General features: G+C 67.9%; 9 protein-coding genes across 9 annotated transcripts; 4 read left to right on the top strand and 5 right to left on the bottom strand.

The window, feature by feature from the left end:
- Window positions 1–842: 842 nt before the first annotated feature.
- On the bottom strand, window positions 843–2,333 carry MICPUN_109480 (predicted protein). Its single transcript, XM_002505927.1, has one exon. It carries the CDS (start codon window positions 2,305–2,307, stop codon window positions 877–879), a length of 1,431 nt encoding a protein of 476 aa, XP_002505973.1. The 5' UTR covers window positions 2,308–2,333; the 3' UTR covers window positions 843–876.
- A 1,027-nt stretch (window positions 2,334–3,360) lies between these two features.
- On the top strand, window positions 3,361–4,526 carry MICPUN_109479 (predicted protein). Its single transcript, XM_002506135.1, has one exon. The coding sequence runs from the start codon at window positions 3,428–3,430 to the stop codon at window positions 4,448–4,450; it is 1,023 nt and encodes a 340-aa protein (XP_002506181.1). The 5' UTR covers window positions 3,361–3,427; the 3' UTR covers window positions 4,451–4,526.
- Window positions 4,527–4,547: 21 nt separating this feature from the next.
- MICPUN_64094 (predicted protein) lies at window positions 4,548–6,689 on the bottom strand (the record flags this gene model as incomplete). Its single annotated transcript, XM_002505926.1, has 1 exon — window positions 4,548–6,689. The coding sequence occupies one exon, from the start codon at window positions 6,687–6,689 to the stop codon at window positions 4,548–4,550; it is 2,142 nt and encodes a 713-aa protein (XP_002505972.1).
- A 203-nt stretch (window positions 6,690–6,892) lies between these two features.
- MICPUN_64093 (predicted protein) lies at window positions 6,893–8,458 on the top strand (the record flags this gene model as incomplete). The annotated part of the gene is made up of 1 exon (XM_002506134.1): window positions 6,893–8,458. One exon carries the CDS (start codon window positions 6,893–6,895, stop codon window positions 8,456–8,458), a length of 1,566 nt encoding a protein of 521 aa, XP_002506180.1.
- Window positions 8,459–8,528: 70 nt separating this feature from the next.
- Window positions 8,529–9,029, bottom strand: MICPUN_64092 (predicted protein; the record flags this gene model as incomplete). The annotated part of the gene is made up of 1 exon (XM_002505925.1): window positions 8,529–9,029. One exon carries the CDS (start codon window positions 9,027–9,029, stop codon window positions 8,529–8,531), a length of 501 nt encoding a protein of 166 aa, XP_002505971.1.
- Window positions 9,030–9,239: 210 nt separating this feature from the next.
- MICPUN_64091 (glycosyltransferase family 7 protein) lies at window positions 9,240–10,817 on the top strand (the record flags this gene model as incomplete). The annotated part of the gene is made up of 1 exon (XM_002506133.1): window positions 9,240–10,817. The coding sequence occupies one exon, from the start codon at window positions 9,240–9,242 to the stop codon at window positions 10,815–10,817; it is 1,578 nt and encodes a 525-aa protein (XP_002506179.1).
- A 64-nt stretch (window positions 10,818–10,881) lies between these two features.
- MICPUN_64090 (glycosyltransferase family 4 protein) lies at window positions 10,882–12,615 on the bottom strand (the record flags this gene model as incomplete). Its single annotated transcript, XM_002505924.1, has 1 exon — window positions 10,882–12,615. One exon carries the CDS (start codon window positions 12,613–12,615, stop codon window positions 10,882–10,884), a length of 1,734 nt encoding a protein of 577 aa, XP_002505970.1.
- Window positions 12,616–12,795: 180 nt separating this feature from the next.
- Window positions 12,796–13,263, bottom strand: MICPUN_64089 (predicted protein; the record flags this gene model as incomplete). The annotated part of the gene is made up of 1 exon (XM_002505923.1): window positions 12,796–13,263. The coding sequence occupies one exon, from the start codon at window positions 13,261–13,263 to the stop codon at window positions 12,796–12,798; it is 468 nt and encodes a 155-aa protein (XP_002505969.1).
- A 162-nt stretch (window positions 13,264–13,425) lies between these two features.
- MICPUN_64088 (predicted protein) lies at window positions 13,426–15,594 on the top strand (the record flags this gene model as incomplete). Its single annotated transcript, XM_002506132.1, has 1 exon — window positions 13,426–15,594. One exon carries the CDS (start codon window positions 13,426–13,428, stop codon window positions 15,592–15,594), a length of 2,169 nt encoding a protein of 722 aa, XP_002506178.1.
- Between the last annotated feature and the right edge of the window lie 233 nt (window positions 15,595–15,827).

Here is a 15,827-nt window from a genome sequence, read left to right as displayed (position 1 = left end):
GGATGCGTCCTCAATGGCGACGATGAGTGCGAACCCAGCCCTGCGAAAGCGGCGGTTTACGGCGCTGACGGCTGCGCCGGCCACGCCGACTTCGAGGCGGTCGCCGCGCTGGGCGGCACGACCGTCGCCGAGGCGCGCGAGAAGTTCACGGTCAAGTCCGCCAAGGAACAGGCGGAGGAGACTCGGGACTCCATCCTCGCCGGCATCACCGACGAGTCCCTGAAGAGGAAAGCCAAGCTCCTGGCGGACGCGGCCATCGGCGGGAACGCGGTCAAGAAGCTCACCGCGAAGCTGGAGGCCGCGACCCCAAACGCCGCGTGCGCGCTGTACTACTCCAAGGCTAGCATCGCGGACTCGCTCGGCGCGTGCGTCGCGACGGCGGCCGCCGGCGGGCGAAGGCGGCGGCTCGCCGCCGCTGTGTACGACGTCGAAGTATTCTTCAGCTCCGCCGAGGTTGACGACGACAAGCTCACGAAGGTCAGGGACGCGCTCAAGGCGGAGGGCATCGAGGCGACGCTAGACGAGAACGTGGATCCCATCGCGGAGCTCAAGACGATAGATGGCGTCGACGCGAGCGCCGTCGACAAGTTCAAGACGCAGTCAACAGCGGCGGCGGCGGTCGCCGCCGCGGAGAAGAAGCCGCCGCCGCCGCCGCCCCCGTCCCCGCCGCCAAAGCTGGTCGTGGACGACGAGGACGCGACGCCGAGGTTGGGGGCGGGAAGCGCGGCGTTCGCGAGCGCGTGCGCGTTCCTGACCGTCGCGATGTTTGCGTGAAAGTGCCATTTTAGCAGTTTAGGCTATGGGTAGACCGAAAACGGCCGTTTTGTCGCCCGCATCGACTTCGTTCGCATCGCGCTTCAATCACAACACGCCGAGCTACTCCTCCGCGCCGCCAAAGTCGGGCTCCTCTCCTTCGACATCCTCCTCGCCGGCTTTGTCGCCTTCAGGCTCCGGCTCGGGCTCGGGAGCCGGCTTCTGCGCTGAAGGCGCTTTGCGCCTCTCCGACCTCCCTGTCGCCGCCGGTGGGGAACTCACCGCGCCGCTCGCCTTCGCCGCCAGCTCCAGCTCCTCGATGCACGACGCCAGCCCCTGCTTCTTGCGATGGAACTTGGCCATCAACCGACGCTTGATGTCCTCCACCTCCGCGGGATCCTCGGTGACGTGTGGGGGAAGGATCTTCGCCAGTCTCGCGTCGGCGGCTGCGTCCTCCGCTTTCAACGCCTCGAGCGCCGCCCTCGCGCATTGCACTGGCGTCTCCCCGCGCGCGTTCGTCATCTCCAGCATCTCTTTCCCGCCCCTGTCCAGGACGTACTTGAGCAGGTTACGGGTGTTAGCACCCGCCGCGGCGAGCGCGTGCAGACACGTGCCGCCGCCGTCAGACACGTGCAGCTGCGCGACGGTCATCCGCGACGCCAGCGCCTTGGCGAACGACGTCGCCTCCGTCAGGTCCCTGTCTCGCAGGTGATTCCATCCCGCGGCGATGAGGTGGATCATGTTTCGCCCGTCCGGCGCCACCGACTCGACCAGAAACTCCCACGACACCGCCGTCTCCGCCGGCGCGACTTTCTTCCCGTAGCCAAACACGGACGACCGATCGACGCAGTTCGAGTGCAGATTATCGAGCGCGTCGCCGAGGCCTTCCCTGGCGGCGAGCTGGAAGACGTTCCAACCCTCGTGCGTGGTGTCCCACCTGTGCTTGCGACACTGCGTCTTGCTCGCCATGTTCGCGAGGACGACGTCGATCGCATCCGGGCCCCGGGTGATTTCATCCGAAGTCTTCGACGGCGGCGGTAACCCGTCGTGCATCTTCCGGAGAACCTCGTTCAGGGTGAGGACGCGCGTCTTACCGCTCTTGGCGTCTATGCCCGCGGCGCTGAGCCGCTCCACCGCGCGCTTCCTCGCCGCGCTGAGCTTCTCCTTCTTCTCCTTTTCCTCTCGAGCGGCAATCTCCTCCGGCGATTCTTCCGGCTCCGGGCTCGGCGGTTTCTCCGCTTCGAGCCTGGCGATTCGCTCCATCCGCGCCGACTTGCGCCGGTGCTCCACCATGTCCTCGAAGCACAGCTGCGTGTGTTGCTGCCGCTCCTTGACGTCGTCGATGTGTCGCAGCAGCGCTTCCGTCTCGGGCGAGTCGTACCAGCCCAGGCGCTCCTCCATGTCGGAACCGTACACGTTGGTCTCTCTCAGCGGCCTCAAGCCGACCCTCGAGACGCGCGCAGCCTGCTTCGACGCGCGCAGCTCCTTGGTCAGGGACTCGTAGATTCCCTTGGCGAGCTCCTTCGGCGTCTTGTCGTCGTGCCTCACCTCCATCGCGTCCGGTCCCTTTTGCAGCAAATACCTGAAAAAGTTACCAAACGTGGCCCCAGCCGCCGCCGCCGCGTGCAGCGGCGTGCCGACGTTTTCCTGCACCGCCGTCACCTGTGTCGGGGTCATGCGGTCGATGACTCGCCTGGCGAACTTGGTGATCTCCGGTAACGTCCCGTGGTCGAGGTTCGCCCATCCGATGGCGATGAGGTGAAGCATGTTGCACCCGTCTGGCGCCACAGAGTCGACGACGAATTCCCACGGCGCCGCGTTGGGGTTGACCTTCCCCCGGGGCGGCGTCGGCGATGCGCCCGCGGCCGGCGTCTTGTCGATGCAGTTGACGTGCATGTTCGCCAACGCGTCGCCGCACCCCTCGCGCGCCGCCAGCTGGAACGCGTTCCAGCCCCCGTACGTGCGCGTCCAGTCGTACCGCGAGCACTCGGCGTCGCTCGCCATCCACGCCAGCACCTCGTCCCACCGCTCGGGGCCCCGCACCGTCACCCCGAGCCGCGCGTCGAACGAGCGCGGCGGGAGTCCCCACTCGAGCTTCTCGAGCACCTCCACGAGCTGCGCGTCGTCGTCCAGATCCGCGAACGTCCGCGAGAGGCTCGTCGAGGTGAGGTTCGCATCGTCGCGAGCCTCGGACGGCGACGCATCCGTATCGGGCACCTCGACATCCTCCGCTAATTCCCCCGTCAGGGGATCCTCGTCCGCGATTCCCGGAATTTCCGGAACCTCCTCCTCCTCCGGCGGCGGCGGGACCTCCTCGGGCTCCGTCATGGGCTCCTCGCCCTCGCCCTCGCCATCGGTCGGGGTCGCGGAACGGCGCGGCGCGGGAGCCGAGCCCCCGCCGGGCAGGGACGACATGGCCTCTCCCTCTCCTCTGCGCGGGGCGTTGTGAAATTTTTTCTCGTTCGCAACGACCGAGGGGAACCGCGGGCCCCGGACGGCCTCTGCTTCGCAAGCAAAAGGCGGAAAACGCCACCGCCATGGCCTTCTCCGACACTCCGAGCGACGCCCTCGATCCGCACCCGCCATGGGCTGCGCATCCTCCAAAGGATCCGACGACGTCATCCAGCCCCAGAAGGAGACTCCCGCCGCCGCGAACGGCGCGTACTATCCCGCGATGACGAAGCCCGTCGAGAGCGCTTACCACGATGGCAACAACGCCCCATCCGCCCCGCCGATGAGCGCGTCGGTCTACCCTCCCCCCTACGGCGAGCAGGTGAGGTATCCCGCGATCCCCTCCGGCGGCGGCGACGGCGGACGGTACGTGGACCCGAACGCGCTTCCCACGGCCGCGGACGCCGCGCGGATGCACGGCGCCGCGGCCGGCACCGCCGATCGCATCGTCCGACGCATCATGCTCGTCGACCCGATCAACGCCGTCGGTTGGCTCGGCGAGCCCCGCACGCGCACGGGCGTCGCGGACTACACGTACAAGCGCGAGATCACGCACACCGGCGACCTCATCGACGCCCCCACCGGCGATCGAATCGGCAAGATCCACGACGTCACCCCGCACCGCGCGGATCCACAAACCGGCCTTCGGCTCTCCGGGCCCAACGTGTTTGGCAAGTACGAAACCGTAGACGGACCGGAGGTGACCCTCGGCTCGTTCGAGCTGGACGCCAGGAAACTGACGGTGAGCGGCACCGCGGCGTCCGTCGCCGTCAGGCTCGTGTACACCGGCGCGTGCGTCCACGACGCGCACGTCTTCCACATGGGCAACGGATGGGCGGATCACTTCACCATCGCGCACCTCGACGGGTACTTAAAGTTTTCGTTGTCGCCAAACAACGCGTCGGGGGCGTGGGAGAACCGCGTCGAGTGTTCGAGCGGCATCCGCGACAAGGACTTCGAGCCGGGTAAGATGTACACCATCGTCGCGGTGTGCACCGAGGAAGGTCGGATGCGCCTGTACGTCGACGGAGAGTTGCGCGGCGAGGGCGACGGCTTAGCCGCGCTGCCCGAGTTCGAGACGTCGCGGACGAGAAAAGAGGCGTGGTGCGGGAGGTTCATGCGGCCGGACACGTCGATGCCCGTCCGCGCGGGTATCCTGTCCGTGGAGGCGTTCGACGGCGCCCTGGACGACGCGACGGTCAGGGCGGAGTACTCCGTGCGCGAGGTGTACGCCAACGTCGAATGAAACGCCAAGGACGGACGTTTCAAGTGTTAATAAACGTCATCAGACGCCGTTTCCAAATGTTTAAAAATGTAAACCCAAAGGAGGACTCGTGTACTCGTCATCCGCCCCCCTCCGCCGTCGGCCTCGCGGTCCTGTGCACGTGACCGTCCGCATCCTCCGTCCAGTCGCTCGCCGATATCGGCCTGCCGAGGAACCCCGTCGTTTGCGCCTCGTGCGGCGGCTCGTCGGCGTCCGCCTCGGCTCGCGTCCTCGCGGCTTCCTTCTTGGTGTCGCTCCTGAGGAATATCCGCTCGTGCGCGACGAGCTCGTCGACGCACTTGCGCAATCCGACCAGTTTACGCTGCATCGACGCCACCTGCCGCTCCAGCCGCCTCGCGGCGTCGCCCGTGGGTTTGAACCCCACGGGCGACGCCGCGCCGGAAGTCATGCCGTCCTCCGCAGCCTCCCGGCGCGCCTCGCCCTTGAGCGCGGCGACTAAGCTGGTCTCCTCCGCCTCCAGTCCGTCGAGCGCCGCCCTCGCCGCCTCCAACGGCGTCTTCGCGTCCGATTCCTTCGCTCTCGGCTTCACCCCCGGCGCGGCGGCGAAGAGCATCTTCCGGAACCTGTCCATGACCGTTTTGGCGGGTTTATGCGCGGGTTCCGGGTCGGGAGCGCACCGGACCTGCGTGCAGTCGCCGCCGCCGTGTTCCAACAAAAACCTGAAGAAAGCCCCCGCGCCAGCCTCGGCGCACGCGTGGACGCACGTCCCGTGCACCGGCGCCTGCCTGCGAATCTGCTTCGGCGTCATGGCGTTGATGATCCCCTTGGCGAAGCTGGCCACCTCCGGCTGGTCGTGATCCTCCAGTTTGTCCCACCCGGCGGCTATGAGGTGCAGCATGTTCCGCCCATCCGGAGACTTTTGATCCACCAGCCACTCCATCGTCACCGCGTTCTCCGGCTGCCGCCACTTACCGCGGTTCACCTGCGCGACGGTGCTCACCCCTCGTTTCACGCAGTTGGTGTGCAGGTTGTCCAGCGCGTCGCCGCATCCCTCGCGCGCGGCGATTTGAAACACGTTCCATCCGGAAGCCGTCTTTCGCGTCCAGTCGTGTTCGCCGCACGAAGCCTTCGAAGTCATATCCGCGAGTTGGTCCAAGAGACGGATCCGTTCGCCGGCGTCCTCCACCGCGCCGTCCGCAAGGGCCTCGAGCCTCTCCAGCGCGGTCACCATAGAGCGATTCGCCGGGGTCGAACCGTCCGACCGCCGATCGTCGCCGCCGGCGTCGTCGTCGGCGGCGCCGAGACACCGTCGCGCGAATTTGGGTAAATTCCTCCTCCAGTCGCGCCCTCCGGTGGCTCCGTTTGCCCCCTCGCCGGGCGTGCGCCCCCGCGTCGTCGTCGTCCTTGACCCGCCCCGCGTCGTGCCGTTCGCCGGCGCGGGGGCTACCCGGCCGTTACGACCGTTACGGGTTGGTCGGCCGTCGGATGCGGAGCTCTTCGTTCGGTTGCTCGATTTTCGGTTGTTCGATTCCCCATCCGTCGCGACGCGCTTTTGGCCCGCGCCGATCTGCCGGAACGCGGACGGGTCGTGGAGCCGCCTGCCTTTCACGACGTCCTCGTCCAGTTTCTTCCCTTTGCCGTCCCTGAACACGCACCTGTACCTGTCCTTGCGTGCGTCGTAAGACACGACCTCGACGATAAAGTTGACCTCGTGGGGTTTGGTCTTGGCGTCGCACAGCCTGGCGCCGGGGTTGAACGCGTCGTCGCCGCGGCCTTTTGGGGGTTCCCCGCGGGGCTTTGACCGAGGCGGCGCGGACGCGGGGGACGCGGGGGACGCGGGTAACGGGGGTGGACCCTCCCCCCACACGTCGGGGTCCCCACGCTCGGGCGCGTCATCCTCGCGCGGAACCTCCAACGTCGTCTCCCGGAACGGCGAGATCGGGGCGTCGTCCTGCGCCGCGCCGCTCGGCGGGTCCCGAGCGCCGCCGCCGCCGCCGCCGCTCGCGCCGTCCGGCCACCATTCCTCCTCGGGTTCCGCCGCGGGGGACGACGACGGGGGTTCCACCCTCGCGAACTCCGCCTCGTCGTGCGCGCGCGACACCGGCATGAGGTCCTCCCCGGCATCCTCCCCGTCCCTGATGAACGTGCACACGTAGGCATCCTCGCCGTCCAGGGCGCCAGGGGCGTGCCCGAAGATCTCGACGTCGAGCGCCTCCTTCGAGGACCTGAGGGTGGTCCCCGGGGGGAACAGCTCCGCCATTAGCACGAGCGTCGGCCCTCCGTGCCCGAGTTCTGAATCGGGCACAATTGGCGAGGACGAACGTGATGAGTGCTCAAAATATCGGGCGCCCGGGAAGGGGGTGCCCAGGCTGGGAGGCTCCGCCCTTGGCGAGAAACGCGGGTCGGGGCGCGGGATCTCGCTCGAGGCGGCATCGACAGGCCGGCACCGGGCGCGCGCTCGTCATGGGGAGACGTCGGCCGCTGGCGACGCCGCCCCTCTTTCTCCTCCTACTCCTCCTCCTCGCGCTCACACCGGCCGGATCGTCGAGGTCCGCGGGCAGGGGTCCCGCGGGTCTGGACGCGCCCGCCGCGCGTCGCGTGCTCAACGTGACGCGCGAGTCCACGCGGGACGAGATCCGCGCCGCGTTCCGGAGGGCGTCGCTGACGACGCATCCGGACAAGGACGGGGGATCCACCGAACGCTTCGTCCTCGTGGGCGAGGCGTACGAGGTCCTTCGCCACGGCAACCACGACGACGGCGGCGACTACGACGACGACGACGGCGACGCCGGTCACGACGACGCCGGTCACGACGCCGGGACGTCGCGATGGGACGCCGCCGGTCACCGTCACCGTCGTCGTCGTCGTCATCCTCGCGACGACGACGACTACAACAACGACGTCGGCCGTTCATTCCGCCGTCGAAGCTTTGACGAGTTCGCGCGCTCCAGGGGCGCGTGGGACGCCGCAGGCGTCGGCGGCGTCGGCGGCGACGGGTGGGGGGGTGACCTGTGGGACTCGCCGACGGGAAGGAGGAGGGCGGCGGCGGCGTTTGGCGATGCATCCGCCGGTTCTGGAAACTTCCGGGCATCGCGCAAGTGGTACGAGCGGGGACGAGGAGACGCGCCGCGGGGACACGCGGCGAACGCGGGAGGGGTACGAAGAGGAACGGGAAGAGACGCGGGCGGCAGAGGAGGTGCCGGTGGGTCGTACCCGCGGAACGTCAACCCCGGCGATTCGTTCGGCTTTGGCGTCGGCGACGACGACGATTGGGTTGGCCGAGACGTGAACGACGGCGATCCCGGGGCGAATAACCCGGGCCACTCGAGGACCAACCCTCGCGCCGCGCGCCTCCACGACGACACCGAGGCTGGCGCGATCCCGCAGGGTCCTATCGGCGCGGAGGGCGGCGGCGGGGGCAAGTGGTGGGAGCGCCGCGGCGGGAACGGCGACGGCGAAGCAGGGGTCTTTCACCCGCTTTTTCGCGACAAGTTCTCGAGGTCGGGCCGTCGGATGTCGGAAAATTCGGACCGGCGCGGCGCCTTCCACGGCGGGTACGCACCGCCGGAGGGTGCGGACACGTCGCCGCCGGGTGGGGAGGGCGAGTTTGGGGACGGCGGGGACGAAAAGTCGGCACCCGGGACAGCTGGCGACGCGTTTGGCGATGCGACCCGTCGAGCGCCGCAATCGGAGCCCCCAAAGTTTGACGACGACGAGACCATGGAGGAGTACGTCGCGCGTCGGGCGTACGCGGACAGCTTCGGGATGACGGGCCACGACAGGACGCTTGGCGACGGCGGGGACGAAGAGTCGGCACCCGGGGACGCCGGGGACGGGGAGGACGGCGGCGGAGTTCCGTCGCCGAGCGCTCCCGCGAATGAGGGGATGGCGCAGGCGGAGTGGGAGTGGCGACTGGAGGACCTCGAGGCGGCGCTCGGGGGCGACGCGTGGGGCGCGACGGGGCCGGGCGCGAACCCGGGTAACGATTACCTCTGCGCCGAGGGCGTGGAGGAGTTTTGCGTGGCCTAGCGTCTTCGCCGCGAGCGTCGCGAAGGTAGAATGTGGCTAACAAAGAGTAGACGACGGTACGATATTGAGTTCACTCCTCATCCTCATCCTCGTCCTCGTCCTCGTCCTCGTCGTCCTCGCTTCCGGAATCCTCGGAGCCGTCCTCCTCCCCCGCGCCGTCGCCCCCGACCGCCCTGGCCAGCGCCCGGATCTCCGCCTTGACGAACGGTTTCTTCCGTAGCTTCGCCAGCTGCCACTGGTCCAGCGACGCGCCCTCCTTCTTTTTCGCCTCCAGCTCCTGGATCTGCCGCAGCTTCTTCGCCAGCGCGCGGTACCGCACCTCCATCGGCCCCTTCGCCTCCGCCTTGAGCTTCATGCCCTCGCTCCCGAAGTTGGTGTTGTTCTTGTGCTTCACGTTCTCGAACCGCGCGGCTCTCTCCTGCTTCAGCCGTTTCTTCTCCGCGTACGAGCGGACGATGGTCTTTTCCTTTTTGTCGGCGGCAGCCTTCTTGATGGCCTTGCGCACCGCGGGTGAGTTTGGGATGGGCGCGCGCTTGGTGCGCGCGCGGCCGGATTGGCTCTGTTGACCCATCGCGCGATTCGCTCCTCGCGTCGAGACGTGCGGGGGCGCGCGTCCGGTGATGTGTGGCGCGGAGAAGGGCGGCGGCGGTGGCACAGAAACGACCGCCGCCTCTCCGTTCGTGCTGTGGCAGACCGGCTGACTGGATGGAAGACTGGCGAGTCAAGTCATCAAGTCACGAGCAAGTCACGGTCACAAGTCGAGCTCGCGCCGCGCCTCGCCATGCGTCAGCACGTCTCGCGCTCCTTCATCGCGCTCCTGTGCGTATCCGCGCTCGTCGCCCTGCACGTCGCCGTCCCGAGCGATCGCGCGCCGCGGGACCGCCTCGCGCGCCCCGCCCCCTCCCCTTCCCAAACCTCCCAAACCTCCGTCGCGTCACAAGCAAGTCGAGCCGTCGCGTCGTTACCCTCGCCCGCCCCGCCGCTCTGCGTCGTCGTCCCGTACCGCGAGCGCCCCGGGCGCACCGCGCGCGAGCCCGAGCGCTTCGCCGCATACATCCGCCGCTGGCTCAAACGCGTCAAGGGAATCACGCGCGTCAGGGTGTGGGTGCTCGAGCAGGAGGACGAGCACAGGTTCAACCGCGGGTTTTTGATAAACGCGGGCGTCGCGTTGGGCAGGCTCGTCGACGGCTGCGACGTCTTCGCGCTGCACGACGTCGACCTCCTGCCGGTGGACCCGCGCGTCCCGTACGCCTTCGACGACGACGACGACGACGACGACGACGACGGATCGCGAAGGCGGTTCCCGAGCTCGCGCGGGCCCGTGCACCTGAGCCCCCCGGGCGTACACCCCGAGTACTGCTACCCGACGTTTCGGGGGGGCGCGTGGCTCTTCGCGTGGAAACACCTCGCGCGCGTGAACGGGTACTCGCACGCGTACTGGGGATGGGGACAGGAGGACGACGACCTCGGCGCGCGCATGAGGGACGCCAACGTCACGCACGCGCGAGCGTTCGACTACCCGGGCCCCAGGAGGGAGGAGGACGGGGAAAAAACCCCGGCGACGGCGCCGTGCACGGGCCGCGTCCAAAACTGCCACCCCGGCGACCACGACCCGACGGTCCGCGACTGCGGCGTGTACCCCTACGACACCTTCGTTCGCGCCATGTTCCACCCGACGCCCGGCGGGATCATCGAAGGAATATCTGTCCCGCCGTCGAGGTCGCTCGCGGAAGGGACGTGCTTCGTGCACGCGCACGAGGGCGGGTTCTCGCGCGACGAGGTGGAGAGGTCCGGCGCGAAAGGCGTGGTCGCCAGGACGTCGGAGGCGTTCCAGTTTGGTCGGCGCTGGGACGACGTCGTCAACGGAAGGTTCCGGAGGGACGAGAGCACGGGGCTCGCTGGGCTCGTTCCGCGGCGGTGCGCGGGATCGATCCGGCGACCTTCGGGTTCTGTTGACGCTTCGTTCGTTCGCGAAGCAAACCCAAACCTACATAACCCAAACCCCGACCCGATCCCCGGGCACGGTTTCCAGCTGCTGGCGATGGATAAGATCGGCGTCGTCGTGAGAGCCGACGGCGTGGCGGACAAGGTGCGCGAGACGTCGCACCCGGCGTTTCGCGAGTGGCTCGCGTCGTCGTCCAACGCGGGGTTCGAACCGACGACCTCCAGGTGGAGCGGCAACGCGTTCCTGGCGCACGTCTGCGACGAGGACTCGACGTATCCGTACGTATCCTACGATGTAAACGCAAACGACCTTCGCGTCGGGGCGTACACCAGGACGCGCGTGCGACTGACGTGCGACGAGGAGGAGTCCCCGTGGTGCCGCCAGCCGAACGTACCGGCGATCGCGACGGAGTGAGGAATTCGTCGCAGCGGGAAGAGCCTTCGTCGCTCGTTTGTATGATCGTCTCGTTTGATTTTCCCTACCCTCGCCGCCGCCGCGGGCCGCCCGCCGGCGACACCACGCCGTGCGGTCCCCGCGTTCGTACCCCCGCCGCCTCCAAGATGGCGTCTCTCCTGTCCACCGCAAGGCTCGCCAGCGCCGGCGCCACCGCGTCGAGAAACGCCCCGTTAAACTTCCCCTCGCCGAAGGCGTTCGCCCTCGCCCTCGCCAACGTCGCCATCGTCACCCGCTCGTCGTCGGTCATGCTCAGCGCCGCCCACATGGCGTCGGCGTAGCCGTCCACCGTGGTGGCCAGGAATCCGACGGGGAGGCGGGCTACATCGTCTCCGGAGGGCCCATCGTTCGGACTCTCGTCATCGCCTTCAGACGCCTCTGGCCTCACCGCCGGGACGACGATGTCCATCGCGGGACCCGCGCTGTCGTGCGCGATGGGCACGGCTCCAGCCGCCATGTACTCGACGACGCAAATCCCAAAGTGCTCGTCGAGCATCGTGTGCACCCCCCCCGCGGCGCCGCCGAGTAACTCGCGAAGCCTGGCGTAGGGAACGTCGACGTGGAACTCGACCGAGTCGTCGACGCCCAAGTCCTTCGTCAAAGAACGCAGGGCGTCGAGCCTGCGCTCGTCGCCCTCGTTCCGGCACCCGCCCACGATCTTGAGCCTCGCGTTGGGGGGCACGCTCGGGGTTGTCGCGTCGCGCTCGTCGGCGCGCATCTTCGCCCACGCCCGCAGCTGCAGCGCGTGGTCCTTCTCCGGGCGGAACTGCCCCACGGATACCAGGTACGGCCCATCTCCGTTCCCTCCGCCTCCCTCGACTCCTTCGACCCTTTCGTTCGCCTCGACCCTTTCGACCCCTTGAACACCCCCTTCGACCCCTTGAACACCCCCTTCACCCCCTTGAACACCGGTCGATCGACCCCAGCCCGATCTGTCGGACAGAGAAAAGTCGGTGAGACCCGCCACGTCGCACGGCGGATACACAACTCGGATACGGTCGACGCGCCACAGTCGTCTCAGATGCGCCGCCGTCCACGAGCTGTTCGCGGCGACGCACGTCGCGTACCGTCCGCACCATCCGTACGCGACGGCGAACAGCCGGTAGTACGCCAGCTTTAAAGCGCTGAGAAGCCAAAAGCGCGCGACGATGGATCGGTTGTTGTACATGTCGGAACGCGTGGCGACTCGAGCAATCATGTCGGATGAGATTGTCGGGTAGTGGACGTAGCACGCGACGACGCATCCCGCGAGTCTCGCGACGGGGTACCCGAAGGCGTGCCCGACGGTGTCGAAGAACACGGTGGGTCGGTACGACGTCACGGCCTCCGCGGTGAGCAGCGCGCCGCCGATCGCCTGGCCGACCATCGTGAGCACCGGGTACCGCTCGGGGACGACGAGGTCGCGCCATCGCAGCTTGACCACCCCGGGAACGGTGCGCAGTTCCACGCCGAAGCGCTCCTTGGCGCGCCGCGCGAGCTCCTCGCCGCTGGCGTCGTCGCCGGTATAGATGACGCACTGGCAGTCCGGTCTGGCGCGCTGGATCTCGCGCACCGCGCACCAGAGCACCCTCTCGCCGCCCCCGCCGTCCGAGGTGAACGGGTGGAAGAAGCCCACGCTGTTGGGCACTTCCGGGCCCGACCGGAGCCACTGGTGGACGATGACGACGACGAACAGGACGCACGTCAGCGCGAAGTGCCCCCACACGAGCCACGGGGAGCGCAGCACCTCGAACTCCTCGTCGGTCCACCCGTCGAGCATCGCGATCGATCGCGCGTGCACCCCCGCGGCGCCCGCGACAATGCCCGAACCGAGATCGCCACCGAGGAGACGAAGTGAAGCGGGTCGTTGAATTTCTACGCGGTTGTGTGACTAGTCGAGCGGCTACGCGATAGGGTTACACGATGCATGACATTAAATAAGGTCGAGCGGCTGGGTCACTCACGACGCCATGGCAGCCTCGACGGCCTCCACGAGCGATCCGTCCTTGTACCCGTCGATGCAGATGTCGCATCCCCCGTAAAACTCGCCGTCGATGTACACCTGGGGAAACGTGGGCCACTGGCTGTAGATCTTCATCCCGGCCCTCAGCCCCTCGTCCTGCAGGATGTCCACAGTCTCGAACGGCACGTCCATGGACTTGAAGATCTGCACCACGGTGTTGCTGAACCCGCACCGGGGCTGGTCCTTGTTGCCCTTCATGAACACGACGATCTTGTTGTCGCCGAGGAACTTGTCCACCGCGGTCTTCATCTCCGGGCCGAGGCCGGCGAATTCCGGGGCAGCCTCCGCGCGGACGAGGCCGCGGACGGGCGCCTTAGCGGCGACGCGCTTGACCGCGGTGGATCGCAGCGCGACGCGGGTGGGACTGACCCGGATCGACGAGGACAGCTGGGATGCGGCGGCCATGGTTTCGATCGACGAGGCGCGTGCTTCGAGGAGTGGCGCCCCGCCCTTCGAGGTTTTCGGCTGAGGGCCGAGCTGGCACAGCCCCGATCAGCCGATTTCCGGCAGTTCCCTTTTTGGTCGAATGCGTTGGGGGTGGGATCGGCGAATTGCTACGCGCCCGAGATGGGTTGCGGCGCCTCCGTCCCCGCCGGGGAGCTCGAGAATGAGCTCAAGATCGAGAAAACGAAGAACGAGGAGGCTCAGCGACAGCTGGACCACATGAAGGAGCTCTACCAGCGCGAGAGGGAGCGCAACAAGGATCTCCGGAATCAGCTCAAGCTCAACGCATCGTCGGAATTACCGAACTCGTCGGAAGCCCCCCGGGAGCCCGAGGTGCGCGGTCCAACGGCGGAAGATGGCGCTCCCGCGCCCGAAGAGATCGCGGATGCACCCGTCGAGCCGGACGCGCCGGTCGACGACGGGGCGCCCGCGGCTGCGGAGGAACCCGAACGCGCGGCATCGGAAAACCCGAATGTCGCGGCCGAGGGTAAAGTTACGTCGGATGATGCGCCCGCCGAGGAGGTCGCTCCCGCGCCGGAAGAGAACGCGGATGCGCCCGCCGGGGACGTGGTTGCCGAGCCCGTCGAGGCCGTCGAGCCTGCTGAGGCCGAGCCCGTCGAGGCCGTCGAGCCCGCCGAGGCCGAGCCCGCCGAGGCCGAGCCCGCCGAGGCAGTCGAGGCCGCCAATTCCGCCGAACCCGAGCCCGCCGAGCCTGCCGAGGCCGAGCCCGCCGAGGCCGTCGCGGCGGTGGCTGTCCCGATCGCCGCGCCGATCGACGTCCCGGTCGCGGACCCCCCCCGCTTCGGCCCGTACGGCCCGGAGCACGAGGCGTCCGCGTTGAAGATCCAGACGAGCGCGAGAGGTAAACTCGCGCGATCCGCGTCCAAACGCATCCGCGAGGAGATCAAGGGATGCCCCTACGGCGTCATGGACGTGAGCGAGACGTGGGCGCCGGACACAGCTGTCGAACCAGCCGTCGACCCGGGTGACGACCCCGAGCGCCACCGGCCGATTTGGTCCAAACTGCGAACAAACCTCCACGCGCACGCGACGAAGGACCCGTCGTCACCAGCCAAACCCCACGGCGAACGGTGCGCACAGCTGTGGCGCGACGCGTCCACGCTGGCGAAAACCGGCGCGTTCGACCTCGCCATCGAGGCGTACTGGAGGTTCGTACACGAGCGCATGTCGGAGCTGGGCCACACCCGGTACGGGGTCATACCGCCCTTCTTCGCGCACGATCACCAGGACTACCTCAACGCGCTGTACAACGTCGCCACGCTGCTCGAAGCTCAAGCCGTGGACCCGGGTTCGAATCCCACCGCGGATGAAATATTACACCCCGAGCAAATCCTTCGAGCCGACCCCCACGCGCAGGCGTACGGTATCTTCTCCGAGCTCGTCGAGATGAACGACGCCGTGCCCGCGAGTTTTTGGGTCACCCTCGGAGGTCACCCCGCCGGCGCGCCCGACGCGGCGGCGCGGAGGGAGGGACTGTTGGTCCTCGCCGCCGATCGCGGCCGCGCGTTCACCGCGCACGATCTCGCGACGCACGACCGCGAACGAGCCGTGGCGATGAGCTACCGCGGCGGGAACAGCGCATCCCGGGACGAGGCGCACGCGGGTGGCGTCCTCCTGTCGCGACACGGCAAGCACGAGGAAGCCGCCGAGATGTTCGCGAGAGCGGCGGATATCTCTTTGGCGGAGAACAAGAAGCACAGCGCTCTGTACGCCATCAACGCGCAGTTCGGGTCTTTACTCCGCCTCGGGGTGGTGCACGAGAACAGGGACGAGGACGACGCCAAGGTGCGCGAAGTTCGCGACCGGTTCAGGCGCGTCGCTGGTGAACCCGACGGGATGCTCGGCGACGCGTCGTCGTTCGCCAACCAGGGCCGGCACCCCGGCGCGCTCGCCATCCTCACGAACGAGGTGCTGCGGTTCCGGCGGTACGAGCTGACGCTGAGGGATCCGCGCAAGAGCGCGTCGCACGGTCCGTCGCCGTGGCCGGTGTACGACAGGGACGTGGCGTGGGTGACGCATCGAATCGCGCGGGAGTTTGAGGCGATGCGGTGGTACCCCGAGGCGCTCCAATGGGCGGAGGAGGCGATCGGGATGTTCGAGGGGTGCGAGGGGTCGGAGGCGGCGGCGGCGGCGGCGGCGACGCGGCGGCGGAGGGACGACATCGCGCGGAAGCTGGCGACTCGCGACGCTACGCTGACGGCGTTTCGACTGGCGGGGAAGCTGGCGAGTGACGCGCGCGGGGACGTTACGGGGGAAGCGTCGATGAGTTGACGCCGAAATATGGTAATTTCGTAATAAACTTCACATCCAAACAGTTACGCTTGTTTCATCTGCGGTCGAGCTTAACGGTAAACGCGACATAACTGTGATACATGTGTTTTCGGCGATGGGATCGCGATGACGTGTTGGGACGTGTTGTTAATCTCCGTGGCCCCTTCGGATCGCCGTTCGGCAACCCTGGGATGCACGTTGCCCTAAATCGGTCTCCGGCCAGATCACTTCAA

The sequence above is a fragment of the Micromonas commoda genome, chromosome 14 (genome assembly GCF_000090985.2).
Source record: "Micromonas commoda chromosome 14, complete sequence".
In the NCBI taxonomy this organism is placed as follows: Eukaryota; Viridiplantae; Chlorophyta; class Mamiellophyceae; order Mamiellales; family Mamiellaceae; genus Micromonas; species Micromonas commoda.
This window is presented reverse-complemented; position numbering and strand designations above follow the sequence as displayed.